The sequence below is a fragment of the Ovis canadensis genome, chromosome 14 (assembly GCF_042477335.2).
Source record: "Ovis canadensis isolate MfBH-ARS-UI-01 breed Bighorn chromosome 14, ARS-UI_OviCan_v2, whole genome shotgun sequence".
NCBI classification, from domain to species: Eukaryota; Metazoa; Chordata; class Mammalia; order Artiodactyla; family Bovidae; genus Ovis; species Ovis canadensis.
In genome coordinates this window covers 14,659,938-14,680,931 of record NC_091258.1, presented here as the reverse complement: position 1 = coordinate 14,680,931, position 20,994 = coordinate 14,659,938, and the positions used below count along the sequence as shown (strand labels likewise).

General features: G+C 62.9%; 1 protein-coding gene across 2 annotated transcripts; it reads right to left on the bottom strand.

Annotated features, from left to right (window-relative positions):
- Positions 1-218: 218 nt before the first annotated feature.
- Positions 219-20,119, bottom strand: MTSS2 (MTSS I-BAR domain containing 2). Of its 2 annotated transcripts, none has more exons than XM_069549545.1 (14): positions 19,929-20,119; positions 15,239-15,300; positions 15,089-15,162; positions 14,274-14,358; positions 14,107-14,198; positions 13,951-14,025; positions 12,610-12,767; positions 12,319-12,426; positions 11,325-11,422; positions 9,713-9,932; positions 4,220-4,294; positions 3,794-3,970; positions 3,464-3,629; positions 219-3,371 (listed from the first exon to the last, which is right to left on the bottom strand). In XM_069549545.1, the coding sequence occupies exons 1-14, from the start codon at positions 19,995-19,997 to the stop codon at positions 2,617-2,619; spliced, it is 2,214 nt and encodes a 737-aa protein (XP_069405646.1). In that variant the 5' UTR covers positions 19,998-20,119; the 3' UTR covers positions 219-2,616. The 2 variants fall into 2 exon arrangements, with proteins under 2 accessions (XP_069405646.1, XP_069405647.1); XM_069549546.1 differs by having other exon boundaries at positions 9,713-9,836.
- Positions 20,120-20,994: the final 875 nt, after the last annotated feature.

Below are 20,994 nucleotides of genomic sequence, written 5' to 3'. Positions count from 1 at the left end.
GGACGGAGCAAGTGTTGGGCTCATCTCCCACAGCGTGTCCTGGACACTGCCCTGTCTCCCTCCATCTGGCAGCTACAAGACCACCCCCAGCAGGGACACGGGTCCTGGCAGAGACCTGGCCACTCCAGCCCTGCCCACACGGGGCCCCCTGCCCCTCGGCCAGGGTCTGGGACGGTGGGGGCGGGGCGCAGGCAGTGGAGGAAGCCAGGAGACAGTGGTGTTGATTACAGTACAACTTTATTAATACTGGGATCTTCACAGTGCATTTGTTACTTGTAGCAGTGACTATTTAAATCAAGGGAAGGGTGGGCTGCGGGGAGGTGGGGGGGGGGGAGGAAAGGATGATTTACCCAAAAACAGACAGAAAGAAGAGAAACAAAGTGGTTTAGATGGGATGGGGGCTGGGAGTGGGTGGTAGAGGGGAGACAAAGTGAGTGGGACCCAGAAGGGGAGGTCTAGGGAGGGGAAATAAATTAAAGAAAGGGACAAGTTAACAACAGCACCAGAAAAGTTACTTCAGTCAAAAGACGCTTTGAATAGAATATTTCTCTGTACAAAAAGAAAAAAATGAAACAAACGTCAAGAGGTTCCCCAAACCAAAGTTTGTGACATGGGATGGTTGGCTCGGATCCTGAAGGGGTGGGCCTACTTGGCAGTCACTAGAGGGATGAGGCGGTCAAGGGGGTGGAGGAGCTATGTACAGCCCTGGGGGTGGTCTGGAGGGGGGGCCCCCACAGTCTAGGTGAGGGGTGCCTGTGCCATGCCCACCCCCCTCCCCCCAGGTCCCCGAGACCACACCCCTCCTCGGGGGCAAGCTCTTTCTCACCGGGACCGGGGGACCCCACCCCCCCCATTGCCCCTTACCCTGCTCACATCAGATAATCTGCGTCTTAAAACCAGCCCACCTGGGCAAGCCCTGGCGGGGGTTGGGGGGCAGTGTACACTCTGCCCCCAAGCCTCCAAGTGCAGGCCGTCTGCTCCCCCAGCCCTCCTCCAGGTGTGGTGAGCTCAGCTCAGCGAGGCTCCTTTCTCCGACCTAGCAACTTACAGGTACCGTCCTTCACCCACCTCTGGGGAGCCCCTCAGAGGAATCCCTGGTTCCCCACACCCTCCTGGCAGCTGTGCCTAGACCCGTTTCCAGCACAAGAACTACCAGGAGCCCTGGGTCCATCCAGACCAGGAAGAGCCAGCTCTCCTGACCCCAGGAGCCCCATCCCGTGACCCTGCCAGCACGGCTGCTCTCGCCGGGCCTGTGGGTCACAGGGAGCCCTCCGCTCGCCCTCGGCACACGTGCTTCTACCTGCTCAGAGCTGGCGCAACGTGCTGTGTGGGTGGAGGGGTACACTCCCCCACCTCAGTCCTGCCACCCGGGACCACCCTGGGATGGCATCTCCTCTGACAACAGAGTCAGAGCCAATCTCCCGCAGCAGCCCTCCCCCCTCGGCCTGCAGCAAATGGGCAGGAGGCCCAGCCCCCGACCCCTTCCCAGCGCATTGTGGCTTTGCTCTGGACGCTGCAGAGAACACTGCCCCCACGCCCCGGTGCCGGCCCTCCTCCTCCTCCCAGGGGCCATCAGGACACCGCAGGGCCCTCTGTCCCTCAGGCACTCTTGGACACACCCTGTACCGTCTACCCTGTCCCCACACGAAGTCCTTGTCCGGTCAGCTCACTTTATTATATATTCATAGAAGAACCCACCCCCCACCCTCTCCAGTTTCAGTCCCTGACCCAAAGGTGGCTGAAACTGTCACCAGAGTTAAAGTCCCCACGTGCCCGGATGACGATGGGATCTGAGCAGCTCCTGGGAGGCCAGCAGGCCGACAGCCTGGCCTCCGCACCCTTCCCTGTTGCCCCGCCCCCGCCCTAGCCGCACCTGTGGGCAAGCAATCTGTCTCAGGGTCCCCACCCTCCTCCGGGCAGGCACCGTGCATGTCCTCCCTAAGAGACTCAACTTGGGCCCCGGGCCCCAGGCCCCCGTCCCCAGTGGATGGGCTGGCTCCTAACTTCACTGGCCCCCCAAACGGTCAACCGCCCTGTGGAGCCTCTGGTTAACCCAGACATTGTAGCCCTGGCCCCTCCACAGACCCCCCCGCCCGCCCTTCTGACGGAGGAGAGCCTGTGAGAGGCAGAGATGCAGAGGGACGTAGCGGGGGGCCCTGGCCAGGGGCGGGGGGCCACAGTCCCCATGGAGACAGGGAGGCGCTGGGCCAGGCTGCCTGAGCTGTGCACTGCGGGCCCCGCCAGGTGGGTGGGCCCGTCTGCTGGGGCCACGGGGCACGGCTCTGTGGCTCGCCCTTGTGTGGAAAGGGCAGGGCCTGGCAGGAGGGAGAGAAGGGGCAGAGTCGGCAAGAAAAGGTTTAAACAGGCTCCAAATCCAGTTCAAGGCCCACAGGCTCCATCCTGGCGTGGTCTAAGAAGTCACTTCCTGTTTAAACCATGAAATCCAAGTTGGGTTTCTCCTCCCAATAAAGTGGCTTTGACTCATGTGACAAGAAAAAAGAAAAAAAGCTCGCCTGGCTCTGCTCACTCCTGACTGTGCCTCGGCTCTGAGCCGCGGGGCCCACCGGCCGGGCCCCCTACCTCGCCAGGCCGGGGGCGGGAGGGAGGGAGGCGCCATCACAAGATGCGGGGCGCCGACCTGTCGTTGGTGACGGTCCTGCGGAGCCGCACCCCGCGCCGGATGGCCACCAGCATGTCTTCGGCCGGAGGCTCGCTGGGGGCGGCGGGGGGTGGGGCGGGCGTCTCCTCCGTGGGGGCGGCCGACAGGGCGGAGGGGAAGGGGAACTGGCCCTCGGCCAGCGCGTGGGCGCCCGCCACCAGCTCCCCGAGCTTCTCCACCAGGCTGTGCCGGTTGGCGGCCAGCTGCTGCTGCTGCTCCTCGTCGTCCTGGGCTGCCAGCCCCGCGTAGCCGGCGGCCTCTGGGGACGGGCTACCCCAGGCCGTGTTGGGCAGGCTGAGCCTCTTCGGTGAGGCCTTGGCCAGGTCCGGCGCCAGGGCCGCGGCGGCCTCGTCGGCATAGAAGACGCACTCCTCGCTGCCCGCCCGCGTGGGCCCCACGTAGCCGGGGGAGTCGGGCACCGTGGGCGTCTTCACCGGCACGATGGGCGGCCGGATGGGGATGGGCCCGGCGCTGGAGAGGGTGCGGCGCACGGTGGGCTTGGTGGACGGGGTGCGGCGGATGGTGGCCACGCCGGGGGGCGCCCCCGAGGCGGTGGGCAGCCCCGCGGTGGAGGCCGGACGCTTGGTCTGGATCAGGCGGCGGTAGTTCTGGGCGATGTTGCTGTTGCGAGGGATGGTGGACGACTTGTCGAATTCGGGGGGCCCCTCGCCGTCTGCGTCCCCGTTCACGGAGTAGCAGTCGTAGTCAGAGCCTGGGGCGGGGACGGGGGGTGCATGGGACGCGGTGGGCCCAGAGCCTCGGGGCCGAGAAGGCGAGGCCCCAGCCCGAGCCCCCGGGGCCTACCTTGGGAGGGGATGGTGTCCTCGGAGCACGAGGGTGTGGTGGTCTGCGTGCTGTAGCCGCTCGAGTACTGCAGGGAGTCCCGGCTGCTCTTCTGGTGCTCCAGGCTCAGGCCGCGGGTCAGCACCATGGCCAGGTCGCTGGCAGCAGGGGACACCTCCTCCCCGTGCTGGGGGCCGGAAGACCGCATGCTGAAGCCTCACTCCCGCTTCCCGCTCCGCCCAGGCAGTCCCCCGAGGTGTTCCGGGCTGGCCCGGTGACCACTTGCTGGGCCTTAGAGCTGGCCTGGGAGAGAGGGGGGCCCAGCCGGGCCGTCCCGGCAGCGACCCTCACCTTGGCTGCGATGGTGGCGGGGGACATGCGGGGCCGTGGGGCCTCCTCTCCACTGGGGCCCGGGGCACCCCCACCGGCCGGGCCCGGCTCCGGGTCTCGCAGGAGCTCCACGCGGTCCTTCCTCCGCTGCAGCGCGGTGCCTGCGGGCTGCTCGTGGGGGCCAGCCCTGGCCCAGTCCTGTAGGGTGAGGCAGGCGTCAGGAGGCCTCTGCGCCCCGCTCATGGCCGAGGGCAGAGCACAGAGGACACTGTGACTCCCCAGCCCCTCCTGGGCTCCTTATCCCGCAAGAGGGAGGAGGTGAGCGTTTGGGGAGCGGCTGCAGGAGGTGCCCAGAAGGTTTCTTTTGTGCGGAGCGGGTGCGTACGCATACTCCTCTGGTCGAACCTGAACCCTCCCTGAGTGCCCGGGCAGGTGGGGGGCACTGACCGAGGTCGGGGAGCTGCACTCGCTAATAGACTGGCAGGTCTCTGAGGCCTCAGAGGACGCGGAGCTGGAGGACTTCTGCATGCGAAGGCGAGCGGGCAGGCGGACGCGGCAGGGCGGCAGGAGGGGAGGGAGAGAACACATCCGGTCACGGCGCCAGCACGTGGGGGGCCCTGACTCAGTCCTCCACGGCCTCCCCGCCCACACCACGCCCTGCGCCGCGAGCGCCTGCGCAGAAAGCAGCACCCAGAGCGCACCCCACCGCCCGGACCTACCCCACCGCAGCCCAAGAACCACACTTCTAAGAATTAACAAGAAGACTGACTGCTGCTGGCCTGCATGTGGCGAGCAGGGAAAGAGCGGTGCTAAGGTCAGCAGTGGGGTGCTGGCTTGAGCTGCGGGGGGATTTGTCACCGTTCTCTCGGAAGGGCAGGCCTGGGGGGAACGGAGTCCTGGGTTCCATCCTGCGAGTGTTAGGCGGGGCTGCCTGTTAGGTGTCTAAGCCCAGGTGCAGTGCCGGCCACTGCATTTTACAATCTGGAGTTTAGGGAGAAGTCAGGTTTGGAGCCACAAATCCAGCGGCGTGAGACAGAACCAGGTGACGCAGGCAGTCAGGCTGAGGGTGGTTAGAGAAGGGGTTCAGGGACGCCAGGCTGCCCTCAGTGCTTGGGAAGGAGAGGACAGGCAGTCAAGAGGAGTGACAGGACCTGCCAGCGGTGTGGGAGGAAGCCCCGAACAGGCGACTGTCACAGAAACCGGGGAGGAACCCTATGCGTGAAGGAGGACGGGCCAGTGGTGTGGGGGTTGCTGGAGGTTCGGCAGAGGGGGCAGAGGGGTGTCCATGGAGACCCCCAGAACTGAAGACAGGACCGAGGCCGCCTAGAGGCTCCTGCTCTGGACAGTGGGAGGGACCAGGTACCCCTGGGAGGCCCCTCCAACTCAAAATAAGAGAAAGGCTGAGGAAAAAGGAAGCAAGGGTAAAGCAGGACCATGAGGGTCCCCAGGGCAGAGGCAGCCTCAGCACTGTGGTGGAGAGACTGGGCAAGTGCCAGGGGAGAGCCCGCCCGACTGCTGCCCGGAACTAAACCTGGAAGGGCACTGGTCAGGTGCAGCTCTGCATGTCCTGTGCCCACAGGACACACTCTCTAAAGCATCCTGCTTTCAACTCCCAGACTTTTTAAGTTTATGATGAGCCAAGATGACCAAAAGAAAACTAAACTCTGTAAGTAAGGATTCAAAGAAAATAAATAAACACATTGAGAGTTTTACTTTGAGAGTTTTGTTTTGTTTTGCTAAAACAAAAAAAGAAAAAAAATGTTTGGAAAACTCCATGGAAAAATTCAACACCCATTCATGGAAAACACACTAGTGATAGAAAGGAACTTCGTTCATCTGATAGTGTTATCTACAAAAATATCAATTCTTTTCTTTCTGAGGCTGGAGAAAGATAAAGATGCTCACTATCACCATTTCTATTAAGTACTGGAAGTCCTAGCAGTGCAACAGAGCATGAAAAAGAAGTAAAAAGGAGTAAAAAGCAAAAGGACTGGAAAAAAAAGAAACTAAAAGACCTGATTGTGTATGCAGAATATTCATTCTATGATTATCAGAACTAACAAGGGTTTTTAATGAGGTTATTGGATACAAGATCACCATACAAAAAAAAATCAAATTTCTAAATAGCGGCTGAAAAACAAGTAAGAGACTCTGAAAAAGCCAGAATAATTTAAAATAGCATCAAGAGATATCAAATACCCAGGGGGGAAAAACCCAGTGGTAGATGTGTAAGATTCTCATATGAAAATTACAAAATATTATTGAAAGAAGGTAAAGCCATAATAAAATGGAGAGACATATGTAATCCCAGTCAGAATCCCAGGGATTGCTTCTTTCAAAGTAGAAACTAACAAGCTAATATTAAAATTTATAAGGAAATGCAAAGGGCTGAAAACAGAAGGTAATACTGAAGAGTAACATACCTAGAGGACTTTCATTATCAGGTGTCAGGATTCTGTATAAAGTTACAGTAATTAAGACCAGGTCTTACTGGTACCAGAACAGAGAGATCAACCAGTGGAACAGAATACAAACTCCAGAAACAGCTACACATTCAGACACCTGTTTTATGACGAAGGTAACACACTACAATGCAGTAAAGGGAAAAGATGGTCTTTTCAACAAACTGTTAATTAGATATCCATATGGAAGAAAATGACTCCTTCAGTTCAGTCGCTCAGTCGTATCCAACTCTTTGTGACCCCATGGACTGCAGCCCACCAGGCTTCCCTGTCCATCTCTCATACTAACACAGATACACACAGTCACTTCCAGATGACCTGCAGCACTGAGTGAAAAGAGGTGAAACAAAAAGGCTTTGCAGGGAATTCCCTGGTGGTCCAGTGGTTGGGACTCCACACTTCTGTGCTGAAGGCCCATGTTCAATCTCTGCTGGTTGGGGAACTACAATCCCACAAGCTGAGCAGCAGAGCCCCTGCCCCCCTCCCCCAAAAAAAAAGCTTTTGCAGGAAAACATCTTTGTGACCCTGGAGTACACAAAAATACTGCTAGGAGGACAGAAAAAGCACTAACAATTGGAAAAAATGGGTAATTAGACATACATTAAGAACTTTAGAATTTTACTCCTATTAAGGGAGTAAAATAGCAACCCACAGACTCAAAGATTATCCGATGAAAAGACTTGGAGCCACAGTGTATAAGAAATTCTACAAATCAACAAGAAAAAGACATACAACCTAGTAGAGAAAAAGAAACAAAAGATCTGAACATTTCCTTCATAAAAAGAAGAAATGGCCTTTAAACGTATGAAAAAACATACAACCTCATTCGTCATTAGGGGAATGCAAATTCAAAACACAGGGCACTATTACTATAACAGCTACCAGAACGGCTGACATGGAAAGAATGTCGGACACCGCAGGCTGAGAGGCGGTGGAGCAGCAATAAATCAACGGCTGTGCTCTTCCTGCCCTTCTGACTACAGACACATCCAAAACGAGCGCCATTCTACAAGACGCACGACCAGCAGCCAAAAGTCGTGCAGGAGGGACCGAGGGCCCATCGCACCGGAGAAGCCTAAGGAGACACCCTGAGAAAACGCAGCGCAGGGTCCCGTGCCGGAGCCTGGACTCCTGGGCCAGGAAAAGGATGCCAGCGAGAGAGCCGGCAACGTGCGAAAAAGGGTCTGTCAGCGAGTCAACAGTGTTGTGCCGTGCTAATCTCCTGGTTTTCAAAACTGTTGGTAGTTACGTGGGACGCTAACATCGGGAGACAGTGCAGAGGCCGGGCGGGAATCTGCTCTTCTTAGAGATTGTCTACAAGGCTAGAGTTATTTCACGATAATAAAAATAAACCTTAATGGATAGGTTAAACTGCTGTAAAATAGAGAAAAGGTACACTGGAAGATAGACCTGAAGAGATGATCCAGGGAAACAAGGAGATGAGAGGCGTGAGAGGAGAGAGACACGGAGACCAGACAGGAGCGAGCAGAGTGGGAGTGAGAATAAGGAGAGAATGCTCGCAAACTCCTAGAATGGGTGAAACCCCTGAATGCACAGACAGAAACACAAACGCACCACGGGAGATTAAATGAGAACAAATCCACAACCAGACACGTTGCAGAAAAACTCAAGTGACCAGAGAGAGGAGTCAGGTCACTCACAAAGGCACAGCAGTGACGGACAGGAGACCTCTCAGCCAGCAACAGAAGCCAGAACATGGGGGAAAACGCCCTCGGAGTGTGGGGACAGAGCAACGGGCACCCGGCGCTGCATCCCTGGCAAAACTAGCGTTCAAGGAAGAGGAAAAGAAATGGAGCATGTTTACAGAAAAACAAAACCTGAGTTTACTGCTACAGAGCCATTCTAAAAGAACGTTAAAGGATGTATTTTACTGCAGAAAGAAGCAAAATGACCTTAAAGGGAGAAAATGAACAAAAAAAGTATAAACACATATGGGTAAATCTAACAGATACTTACGTATAAGATAATGATGAAATTAAGAAGAAAAATGTCAATTGTAGGGATGATAAAAAAAAGGAGAGAGTAGCATAAAATAGCTTATAAGGGGAGGGGGTAGGTGACCGAAGTTAAAATATACGTTAAGGTCCTTGAATGATTCAGGAGTCTGGGTTAGGACTTTGCTAAGGATGCATGGTAAAATTTCAAGGTAACCTATATAATAAAGGAAAGAAGTATAACTTAAAATCCAGTAGAAGGAAATAATGGGGGAAGAAAAAACAAAAAGTAAGAGAAGAAACAAAAGAAGCACAGATAAAGCAGAATGAACAGAAATAAAAAAGAAGTCTAAATATGCCAGTAATATTGGTAACTGTGAAAGGACTTTAAAATGTCAGTTAAAAGAGAGAGATTGTCAGCCTGGATAAGAAAAGAAAATCTAGGCATATGCTGTTTACGAGAGACTCATCTAAAACATAAGGACATAGTAAGTTTAAAAACTAAGAGATAGGAAATGATACCATGAATGCTGGGCTGAAGGAGCCGCAGTAAAATCAAACAAAACAGACTCACTCTATGCTAGAAAATGCACAAGCCACATCAGCTACATCACGTGGGGAGATTCCGCTCACTGCGAGTTAGCATCTTACAGCTGTACGGACCTAACAGCCTCAAAAGCGTACGCATACATGGATAAAGGACACAGGAGAACGAATTAGTCTAGCTTTTCCGTCACGGAAAGGTGACGCAGACAGGAGTGAGTGGGGAGTGAGACGGAGGTGGTCAGTGTGGACAGGTGTCCTGAGCAGTGTCGCTGTGAAGGAGAGGCGAGGCGGCCGGGGGAGGCTGGAGGAAGGGGGGCCATTTAGACGGACGGCACCGGAGCACGTGTCTATGTGCCGACAGGAAAGCCTGCTGAGGAGGGCAGTCTGCGCATGCCATGGGCACGTCCTGGGCAAGAGGGCAGACTACAGAACGCTGGGCTCAGAGGGAGGGCCGGGCCACGGTGGGCACCTGGGCGCGTGGCCTGACCTCCCCGTCTTCTGTTCTAGCCCCTCCGGTCCGTTTCACAGAGCCTGAGGGTTTAGGCCTGCCTCTGAGGAGGTTCTCCTGTTCAGGGTGAGAGCGGGGGAAGATGCATGCAGATTCTGGGGCTCCTAGGGACGCCTCCGCGGGCCACTCACCCCATCACTGCCAGCCCCGGCACGGGGGGGTCCCAGGGTCTGGAGCTGGCAGGCTCCTCCAGACCTTCCCTTCCCCTGCCCTGGGGCAGTGGGCTCAGGCTGGTCCTGGACACGGTGGTCCTGGGGGCCTGCAGGCCGCTCTCAGCCCCGGCACGCGGGTCACGTAGTCCGGAGCTGGCAGGCTCCTCCAGACCGTCCCCTCCCCTGCCCTGGGGCAGTGGGCTCAGGCTGGTCCTGGACACGGTGGTCCTGAGGGCCTGCAGGCCATGCTCAGCAGTGGCCCCGCCCCACAGTGTGGATGGCCGGGGGCTGGCATGAGCTCAGCAGACGCCCCTCACCTGGCTGGTGATGTCTGAAGGCATGGGCGAAGGGGGCTTGGAGTAGGTGGCTTCCTGGGAGACGAAGCCGGAGTCGTGGGAGGAGACGCTGGAGAGGCGGGCGGCAGGGGCGGGCTGCGCCAGGCTGCGGTAGCGACAGGCGGGGCCGGGTGAGCACGTTTGGGCGCCCCCGGGCCAGGGGGCTCCGCCACCCTTGGCGCTGCTCCCGCTGCTGGGGGCGCTGGAGGGAGGGGGCACGGCGGCCGGACAGGGAGACACAGGGCGCGTGCGGGAGGCGGGGCGACACACGAGGGTGGGCAGAGAGGAGGGGCGGGGGAGGAGAAGGCGGGGTCAGAGCGGGCCGAGGCCTCGCAGGCCAGGGCAGCGCGGCCCCAGACTGCGGGGCGGGAGGCAGGCCCCCGCTAGCCCAGGGGCCTCCGCCAGGCACCCCGAGGCAAGGCAGCCCGTCTGCCTCCCGCCCCGCCGCTAGGACGCGGAGGCCTCGGGCTGGCGCGGAGGAACGGAGTCCACGAGCACCAGCGTTTCCGTTAGGCTGCAACCAGACCTGTCTGATCCTGACCGCCTTCTCCAGTTCTGGCATTGCCATCAGACCCTGACCGAACGGTTAGCATGGGGTGCTGGTCAGTGAGGGCCTTCAACTCGCCGTCACCCTCCCTCTCTTCCCCTCTGTAGCTCATCCTCTCTGCATCCGTGTCCGGCCTGGGCCACGCTCCTGGCAGTGAAGGTCACCATCCTCCTGAGCGTGACCCGGGAGGCCCCAGGCCCCCACCCTTGGCACGGGTGACCCCTGGGATCAACCTCCCTCCTGCGTCGGTCACCCACCCAGGGTCTGAAGAGCCTCCAGCCGCCGTGGACCGTTCTCTCCCTGCAGGAGCAGCAATTACTCTGCCTGGGTCACTGCCCATGACCTGGGTACCCAACCAAGCTGGTTCTAGAGAAAGAGTGCCTGGCACAGAGGGGTCTCCCCACCAGTAACCTGCTCTGTGCTCAAAGCCCCCCGCCACAGGGAGCCTTGAATCCAGACCGCTCCCACGAAGCGCCCCCAACCCTGAGCCTGCCTGCTGGTCAGGCAGGACTCCGGCCCCGCCCTGGCCCTGCACGGCCCCCAGGGCCAGCTTGGGCTGAGGGTTGGCCCTGTGGCAGCTGCCCAGGCGCAGCTCTCAGGAACCAGCCAGGCTGCAGTGCCCACAGGTAAGCTTGGAGCCTCTGCATACACTCCTGAAAGCCTCCATGGCCTTGCCCACCTTAGATTCTTACTGCTGCCCAGACTGTGCTGGGCCCGGCTGAGCTGAGAAGTTAATGCTGGGATTCTGTACCTCAGCTTCCCCCTCCATGAGACGGAGACAACACCATAGCTGATAGAGTGGTGTTAGGATTCAATGAGGAAAGTGCAGAAAGCACTTAACAGGCAGCTGGTGCGCCCTCTGCTGCTGCCGCCAGCCCGCACCGTCCGTGGGCCTGCACTAGTGGCGGCCTTGCGAGTGCATTTTCCCTAGATTCCTTGATGGTGCAGCAGTTGCATGAATTCTGGGGCCACAAAGCAATTCCTGACGCACTTTTGGGGGGCCTCCCCCATTCCTTTTCCCTGCCCCCTGCCCAGTCCCCCACTGACCTGCACATGCTGGACTTCCGGGAGCTGGAGCTGCTAGGTGATGAGGGTGGGGTCTGGTACGACCAGCTGTAGTCTGAGCCCTTCAGGTCTGTGATCACCTGGACAGGGACGTGGATGGGGTCATGGGGGCAGCCCAGCCCTGCAGAAAGCCTCATCACTTTCCTGAGTCTCCCTCCAGAGGGCTGGCAGGGTCTTCCCAACTGAGAACCAGGCCCCAGAGGAGATCTCGGGGATTTGGAAGCCCTCCGTGTCCCAGCCTTTTCCTAACACCAGCTCCTCACTCAGGGACAAGAGGCAGGGCTGCCAGAAGGCGGGGGGACGCCGGGGAGGTTGTGCCCTCTCTGCTTCTCAGGGATGCTGGCCCAGCCAGGACACGGGGGAACCTGGTGCTCCTGAGGACTCCCTGGGGCTGGCGGAGGAGTCAGCCCAGAGTGGCCGTGCAAGACCACGGGGTCCAATCCTGGCTCTGCTCTGCCCTCAGGCAAGCCGCTGCTTCTCTCTGAGCCTCAGTTTTCTCTTGGGAAATGCAGCCGATCCTTCCTGTCTTAGAGGGCACGGAGGTGACTGAATTAGGTGACCCGTGGGGAGGGCTCGGCGTAGGGCTGGGCGCACAGTAAGGCCGAGTGAGAGGAGTGCCACGGTGCTGTCAGCGAGGACCGCCCCTGGTGTGGGCGGAGCGTGGTGCTGAGAGGTGGCAGGGCGGCCATGGGGGCAGCTGCACGTGTGGGCATGGGGCTGGTGGGTGTGGGCATGGAGGCCGGAGGCACCATCAGGACTGGCTTGCTTGGAGCCTGGCCCTGCGGATCCGGGACGTCCAGCCGTCTGCTCTGTGTGACGCTCCGCTGGGTCCCGGGCACACACCCTGCTCGTGTGGGCAGGTGCCCCTAGAACCCACGGGGGTGACCTTCTGTGCCCAGCTGATCCCCCCAGTGCTTTCCCATCGCCTCCTCCGTTGTCCCCAACCAAGGCGGGCCGTCCCCGGGGCTGGCCGCACCTGCTCGCTGGCGGGGGGCAGCTTGTGCGGCTCCGCGGTCAGCACCACCAGGTCGTCGATGATGCCCTGCAGGTGGGTGATCTCCCCCAGCATAGTCAGCTCGCCGTTCTGACGGGGCAGTGAGTCAGCCTCCCGGGCCTCCCTGCCCAGCCACCCCTCCCTTGCCCTGCCCCCCCCCGGCCCACGTGGCTCAGGCCACGGTCCTCGGGACCTCTCGGGACTTGTGAGGACCCCTCAACCGGCCCAGTCGTGGAGGTGCTAAGAAGGCCTCCGCGTCCCCGCGGGACCCACCACCACGGGCTGCAGGAGCGTGATGAAGGTGCAGAAGCGGCCACGCTCCTCAGTCAGGGCCCGGCGCACCGCCTGCTTCTCCGTCTCCTCCAGCAGCAGGTACATGTCGTTCACGTCCTGCAGGGCGCTGTCCAGCTGAGGCTGCAGGTCTCCTTTCCCTGGGGGGTGGGGAGGAGACGCCGCGCTGGGGACGCGGGCCTGGCCTGCTGCACCCAAGGCTCGGGCCCCGAAGTGGGATCCCGGGCGGTGAGGCTGGGCGCTTCCGGGGGCCTCTGGGGCCCGGGGAGGGCAGCCGGGACGCCAGGGCTTGTGGAAAGGCTGGTCCCCAGCGCAGGCAGAGAGGACAGACAGACAGGCACACAGGAAAGACACCAAAGCTGCAGAGCCACCCAGGTCCTGGGGCGAGCAGAACCCTGGGCAGCCCTGGGGCCACCCGGAGCAGCTGCGCTCAGGGGAGTTAGGCGGACGCCTCTGGGAGAGCAGAAGCTTCTGCCCCCGGGGACACCCTCACTGCCTGTGGGGTGAGGCGCCTCCCCTCCCGGGCCCAGGGAGGGAGCGTGGAAGCTGAACAGAGTAGAGCATGGGGTGGGACTGTAGGCCAGGCCACGAGGGGGGCGGGGTCCAGGAGCACCAGGGCCGGGCCCAGGGCGCGGGAAAGGGGGTGTCTCATGGGGGTCCCCACTCGGCTCAGGAATGATGCACAAGAACAGCAGGAGCGACACAAAGATGCAGCGAAAGAACCACGGAAAGCGAGAAGAGGATGGAGAGGAGACAGCTGGACGGCGTGGGGGGTGCGGAGCAGGAGGGAAGGGGCTGGGGGCGGCGGGGCCTGGACCCGCACCCTGCCCACCCGAGCCCTCCTGGCCTGGCAAACCGACCCAGCACGGCCCGGCCCAGAGGACTGTGCCCCAGCCCCTCCCTTGCGGACCGACCACCTTCCTCGCTCCTCCTCCGCCTGAAGAGGCTCCTCCAATGGCCCTGAGCTGGGGGAGACAGACAAATGCGACAGGGACGACAGGGAGGGAGAGCAGCTCGGGGGACGGGCATCTGACTTACCAAGCAGCTCTACAGGAGGGGTGGGGAGAGGAGAGGAGAGGAGAGGAGAGACAGAGAGAGACCGTGTGAAGGACGGCCGGACGGACAGAGCCGCTCCTGGGGGCGGGGCCTCCTGCAGCCTCCCGAGGAGGGGCTCCAGTCAGGCGGCAGGCTCCCCCTCTGCCCACCCCAGAGGCGAGGGGCCCTGTGTCCAGCACCGGGTGCCTCAGGTTGGACGCTGCCCTGGGCGACCCCACGGCCGTGGGGGACACAGCGCGGGGCTGTGCAGGGGCCCGCGGGGCTCACCTTTGCGTGCTTTCTTCTGCAGCTTCAGCGTGTCCGAAGACTTCTTCTTGATCTCGTGCCGCGCTCGTTTGTACTCTGTGCAGAGGGCGAGAGAACGGCGCTATGACCGGGTTTCCGCCAGTGGGGAGCTGGAGGGCGCGGCCGGGCCGGACCCACCTTTTGCGTGATCCTTGTCCAGCTGGTTGGCCGACTTCTTCCAGTCCTCAATGCGCTCCTGCAGCGGGTTGATGAGGCTCTCCAGCAGCGCGCTGCGGGCAACGGAGGGCGGGTCAGGGCCGCCCCGGGTCTTCCCTCGACCCCCGCGCCGGCGCGCACGCACTCACTTGGTGAACTGCCGCAGCTTGGTCTCGATGCTGCGGTGCCGCATGCACATGCGCGTGAGCGCCGAGCCGATGTCCCGCGTGGCCCCTGGGGGCAAGCGCCGCGTGGGCGGGGCCGCCGGGCCGCTGCAGGCCCGGCCCGGGCCACGCGGGGGCGCGTCCGGCCCAAGAGCCAAGCTCGCAGCCCGCGACCCCGAAGTCCCCATCCCGCGGGCCCGCTGCCCGCGCCGCTCCCGGCATCCCCATCCGGCTGATCCCCTCCTGCGACCCGCCAGCTCGCCGCCCCGCCAGGAGAGCTGACCTGTCTCTCCCGGGGTCAGGCCGGGAGCTGTTCTGGTAACTCCAGACGGGAGAAGCCCACACCAAAGACGGTTCAAGGAGCCAACAAAACGCCTCCCTCCCTCCCAGGACCCCCTCCAGATGCGCCCAGATGCAGGCGTGAGGGTGCCCGTCGCCTTGGTCTCACCAGCCAAGGAGGCAGGAGCCCCAGGTCCCACTGCTCGGACCGGAAGGCCTGCCCCGTGCCCCTGGAAGGGCAGATGGGGAGAGAAGCCACAGACTCAACTACGGAGTGTGAACACCGTGGCTGAGGGGTCAACCACCTGGCAGCAAGACAGACCGCCTCCGCCCCCCCCCCCCCAACATCCCTGTTGTCTGTCACCCGCTCCTGCTCAGTGATGAGAGGCTCCCTCTCTCCAGAGAGCCCGCTCCATGAGCCCGCTCCCCAAGGTCCTGACTCTGGGCCCAGGTCCTCTTGGGCTCACACCCACTCAGTTGCTCGGAGTGCAAGTCCAAGCTGGGCCGTGTGCCCTCCCCACCTCGGGTGTTGGTGGCCATGTCGGCCACTTTCTGGAAGGCGTCCAGGAAGGCCACAGCAGCCAGCACGGTGGTCCTGGGGAGATGGGCGGGGGGCGGTCAGTGGGGGGTGGCCTCGTGCCCCATCCCCTCCCCAGCTGGGGCACCCTCACCTCAGCTGGGAATGCAGCTTCGTGGCCTTGGAGTTGAAGTCCTCCCAGATGGGGTAGGAGCTCTGTGGAGGGGACGGGAGAGGCAGTGAGCCACCACGAGGGCCCCCTCATGCCTGGTCTAGACCCTGGGCTGTGTCTGAGAGAGCAGCCTCGCCCCTGTGGAGTGGGGGCTTCCGGGGCTCCTCTTGGGGCAGACACGGGCATGAAGAAGGCCTGGCCTCAGAAACAGGCACCTCTGCCTGGCCCGCGCTCCCTAACGATCAGGAACCCCGGCCACTGTGAGCAGTGGTAGCCCACATCCTCGAGGGGGATGGAGACGGGGAGTGGCAGGCCGCGTCTCCTTGCGGGTGGGAGGGCGTGGGGGGGGGCGGGCCACACCAGGGGCACTGTGGCCCCCGGACACAGCGCCGGATGGTCCCCGCGGCCGGGGGCAGAGGCACAGGGAGCTGTGGTGCAGCTCGAGACACCGTGGGTCTAGACGAGGGCCCCGTGACCTGGAAGCTGCAGCCAGCCGATGTGCCCACCGCAGGCCAGCGGCCGCGGCTCCTAGGCCCAGGGGGACCGCGGCTCCTAGGCCCAGGGGGACCGCGGCTCCTAGGCCCAGGGGGACCGCGGCTCCTAGGCCCAGGGGGACCGCGGCTCCTAGGCCCAGGGGGACCGCGGCTCCTAGGCCCAGGGGGACCGCGGCTCCTAGGCCCAGGGGGACCGCGGCTCCTAGGCACAGGGGGACTGGGGCTCCTAGCCCCAGGGGGACCGCGGCTCCTAGGCCCAGGGGGACCGGGCCTCCTAGGCACAGGGGGACCGGGGCTCCTAGGCCCAGGGGGCCCGCGGCTGCTGTGGGGCCTGGCCAGCCTGCCCGGGACAGTCAGGCCCAGGCTGAATGGGGCCTTGTGCAGCCAACAGAGCCACCTTTCTCCACCCCCGGCTCCCCGCCCCTCCTGGGGACACAGTGTGGCCTTTATCCCAGCCTGGCCCAAAGCTCTGAGCTGGGAGGGGGTTTCCCAGTAGAGAGGCCGGGCTCCTGGCGATCAAGTTGTCCAGTGTGATCAGCGGGCTTTTCTGGCTAATGGGCCTCCCATGGCTGTTGGGTCCCGGCCCAATGGCCCTGTGGAAGGAAGCCTTGATCCTTGAAGAAGAGGCCCAGGTCAGCGAGGCCCCAAGGTTCTGACCTTCCCTTCCATGTGGGATGGAGTGCTGGGAGCCAGGGCTTCTCCAGTGGGAAGGGGGAAGGCGGAGACCCCAGTTCCCAAGGCCTCAGAGGGAGGCTCTGCCAGGCTGGAACCCCAGGGAGGCCAGCCTGCTGGAGTGGGAAGCACAGGGCAGCTTCTGGGATCCTCAGAAACACCCTCCCCTCCCAGCCCAGCCCAGCCCAGCCCGTGCCCAGGGAAAGCAAATATTTGAGAAGTTCACAGGCTGGAGCGGGAAGGCAGAGGCGGTGGGTGGGCTGTCTGTGTGGCACAGCCTGGGGTGAAGGAGCCCGGGTCTCCTCGGGCACTCCTGAGGACTTGGCACCTCCCTGCTCCGCACCCCAGCCCTAGGCTGTGCTAAGACCTCGGGGAGACAACACCATGGGGGCAGGGGTGCAGAGGCAGCGGTCCTGGCCCCTGGAAGGCGTCTCAGCCCCTCAGCAGCCTCTGTCTGAGAGCCAGGGGCTGCAAGAAGTGGGGAGACAGGTCTGTACCCCGCTGTGGGTGAGACAGGTCTGTGTACTGAAGTCATACCCTCACAGGCTCCGCCCCCAGGCTCACTCTATCCCTGGCCCTCCCAGTCTCGGTCCTCCTGGGGCAGAGGGGAGTGACAGGGTAGGGTTCGGGGGCCAGGCCCAGCCCCTCCTCAACAGGGCCTACTGGTAAGTCACGACGACCCCAGAGGCAAGCTTGAGGGGCCAGCACCCAGGAGCATGTCCTGTCTCCACCCGGGCCTGCGCCCTCACGCAGGCTGCACCCAGCTGTCAGGCAGGCTTGAAGCCTCCGGGCTTGTGGTCTTGATAGTGACGGGGACTGCGACTGGGGGTCAAGAGTGTGGTGGGCCAGGCGCCCGGCCGAGCCCTCTCACTGTGGGGTCACACTGAATCCTTACAGCAACCCTGTGAGGCGAATACCGCTGTCACCACCCCCATTCTACAGATGAGGAAACTGAGGCTCAGAGAAATTAACCAGCTTGTCCATGGCTACCGAGTGTGGGGTTCAGGCTCCGATTCCAGGTTTGACTGGTCACTGCAGGGCAGGGACACTTCCTCTACTTCGGGGTCTGGAAGGTAACTGGGTACCCAGGGTGGGGAGGGGCGGGGACTGCAGAACTGGGAGAGCAGCGGGCGGCTCGGGGGGGGGGGGGAGCAGTCACATGCTCGTCACGGGGGGTGCTCAGATGGGTGGGCCCCGGGCTGTACAGGTGAGTGGCCCAGGCTGCAGCCTGGGAGAGGGGCTCTGCGGGAGGCTCCTCTCTGAGCCTGTTTGCTCCCCTGTGAGATGAGGGCGGGAGCAGGTCGGTGTGGAGATTGCCTAGGAAGCACTAGGTCAGGACCCGGCACACAGAGAGTGCTTGGCTAACGCTGCGGATAGAGCGGACAGGCGGTCTCTGCCTCTGCCACCCGGCTGGGACCTGTGTGACACTCTCGGGGGCAGACAGATTGTGACCCCATTTCCGGAAGGTGCAGGCTGAGCCCTGGAGCCGCTCCCAGCCCTGTCATTCCCGGACAAGCTCCTGCCCCTCTCTGAGCTTTGGGGGGCATCTGGGCTGCTTTGAGGTGGGGCAGGCAGGGAACGCTCCCCGGGCCCCCCCGCCCTGAGTCGGTGCCCCTCCAGGCCCCAGGGGCAGCCCCTCTCCCCTCCTCGGCCACCCTCATGCCAGGCTCTGGACCTGCAGCCCTGGGTGGGCTGTCATGGGGCCTCGCAGGCAAGTTCCATCTCCTCACCCAGGCCACCTTCCTCTGTGGAAACCCCGCTGCTTCTGTGGCTCAAGCCACTGAGCGAAACAGCCGGAAGCTGTCCCCCAATTCCAGATGACTGGCCTCCAGGCAGTCCGTGTCCCTGCCCTGTCCCTGGCCCAGACACAAACCTGTGTCACAGGCTGGGGACTAGCAGGGCTTGGCATTACGCCAGGTGAAACCTTTCCCAGTTTGCCTCCCCACGTCAGAAAATCCTGAGCCGCTTGCTACAACCTGGGCCCATCTCCTTCGTCTCATCCCCAAGTTCCTTGCAAATTGCCTGCAGAGGGGGAAGACGGTCCTGCCCGCTCCTCTGAGCGAAAGTGGAAAGCGGCTGCTCTCCACAGTGTGTGTGGTGAGGATGCCAGCAGGACAAGGTGCAGGAAGGAGTCTGCTCCGCCAGCCCCGGGAGTGGTTGGGGGAGGGTGGTCTATAATGGGAACCTGGTGCCAAGGCTGCGATGCCCCCGGGGCAGGAGGGGCTGCTGAAGGCAGCGGGAAGCCAGCACTCGGGGGCCAGCAGAAGGGCTTGGAGGTGGAGCTGGGGGGACGGGGTCTCAGGGGAGCACCCTGTGTGGGGCGCAGAGGGGCACCTATGCACGCTGCCAACCCTGCAGTTCTGGGGGAGGGTGGCCCCGGGCCTCCTGGGGGTGGGGGTCACAAGGATCTGGCAGCCCCCTGAAGGCCTGCCTGGGCACTGTGGTGTGTCCCCCTGGGGCCTGCGAAGTCACTGTAGGATGCCAGGCTGTGTACTAGGGAGGGTCAGTCAGGCAGGGGGCTCTGAGGAGTTCCCCATTCCCCCTAGCCTGGCCACCCTGCCCCAGAGCAGAAAGGGAGAGGCGCGGCCTGCAGGCCCCCTCTCTACCCAGTCAGGCCTGTCACTGTGGCCGGCCCTCCTCTCTACCCCGCCAAGCCCCAGCCTCTTTGGGGGCGAGGACCCCCTCGCTCCCCGGATCAGGTGAGGTCATGGGCTGGTCCAACAGTTTCCTCAGTGACCTTGAGCCGTTCCCAGCCTTGGTTTCCCCACCTGGTGAGCCAGCGTGGGCCAGGAGTTGGTGGCCTGCTGAAGCCTGACCTTGGGCCATCCCAGAGAGGGGCTGGAGCTGAGAGCCTGGAGCAGCCGGCAGTCCTCCCCTGGGGCTGCTCCCTCAGGCCCACCCTCGCCCTCCTCCCCCCAAGGCAGGTCAGAGGCCTTGGGGCCCGGGCCACTCCTCGCACAGACGGTGGGGTCCTGGAGCTGGTTTGGGGCGCGGGCGGCGGGCGCAGAGGCAAGGCTGGCAGGGAAGGAGTTAACGGTTCCCTGTTTATTATTTTTCGCTGCTTTGGCAGTGACAGCATTGTCTGGGTTCCGGGGCCGTCGGGGTCGGGGAAGGGGGCCACGGGGGTGGTAGAGGAGAGGCCGGAGAGACCCTGGACCCTTTAAAGGGCCGTGAGTCGCCCCCGGAGCCAACCCCCCATTCATGGTTTGGGGGTCTGGGGCGCGGGAAGCCCGCGTGTGCGCAGGCTCAGGTCGGGACCCCAAGGGGGCGCTGCGACCCGGCCGACCAGGGGCATGGACCCTGGGTATCGCACGGACACCCAGACACGCGCGTGCCCACACCCCCCACGACGGGCACCCGGAGACCAGGGCGCACGGCAGACAGAGGCCAGACGCACTCAGACAAGGGCACACAGACGCGGGGCCTCCCCGACACGGCGGGACGCGGCTGCCGCCGCCACGCGTCCCCCAAGGGGACACGCACCGCGTCGCATCCGCGCCCGTTACCTTCATGTCGTTGACGATGGCCTGGAAGAGCCCGCCCAGGGCGCCGCACTCCTTCTCCGCCGTCTCCATGCTCGGGCCGGGCGGCGGCGCAGGCAGGGCGCTGGGACCCGCGCCGCGGCGGCTGTCGCTCCGAGGCCGGGCCGGGCCTGCCGCCTCCGGGCCGCGCTCAGCGGCCGGCCGCGCCGCGCTCGGGGGTGGCGGGCCGCCGCGGGGCGGCGCGGGCCATGTCGCGGCGGGGCTGGCGGGCGGCGCGGGGGGCGCGGCGCGGGCGGCGGGCGGCGCAGCCTCGGCGCGGGGACTGGCGCGGCGGCCGTAACCCGAGCGCGGAGGCCGGGGCGTCACGTGGGCGCGGGGGGCGGGCCGCGGGGAGGGGTCTGCGGGGAGGCCGGGCGGGCGCCGGCCCATTCACCGCCCGGAGCCCGGGCTTTGAAATCCGAGCCCGGGTGCGGCCGGAGCAGCCAGAGCAGGCCCGGCGGGCGCAGGCGCCGCCGCGGGGGCGGCGCTGCCTGGCTTCCCCGCGGGGGTGGGGCCGGCGGTTGGGTGCCGCCCCGTGAAGGGGCTCCCCACCACCCTCCAGCCTCTGGTCTAGGGCTGTCTGTGTCTCCCCGCGTTTTCAGAAGACGGGAGCAAGCTGAGATCCTGGGGCACATCCTGTGCGGTGGACCCACCCACCACACGTAGCAGGGGCGTGCGGTGCCCCAGAGGCCGCCCACCTTGGGACATTTCATCCCAGACACAGGAGTTTGGGCCTTCCTCCAGTTCTCCGGCTCCTTTTCCAAGTAGGGCCCGTGCTGATTGATGCCACCTGCATGGGGTGCCCCAGGCCGGGCCTCGGGGGACGGTGGGGTCCGGTCCTCAGGGTTTGGGGCCGAGCAGGACCAGCAGAAGAGAGGCAGGCCCTCATCCCCTCTCTGATGCCTGGGGCACATACGCAGGAGGATGCGTGTGTGCACGCGGGCCGTGGTGAGTTCAGCCTGTCTTCCTGACCTGGAGACTTCAGACAGGGGAACTCACCCTCCCAGGCCTATGCTGGGGCTCTGGGGAAAAGCTCACCCAAGGCCTTTCT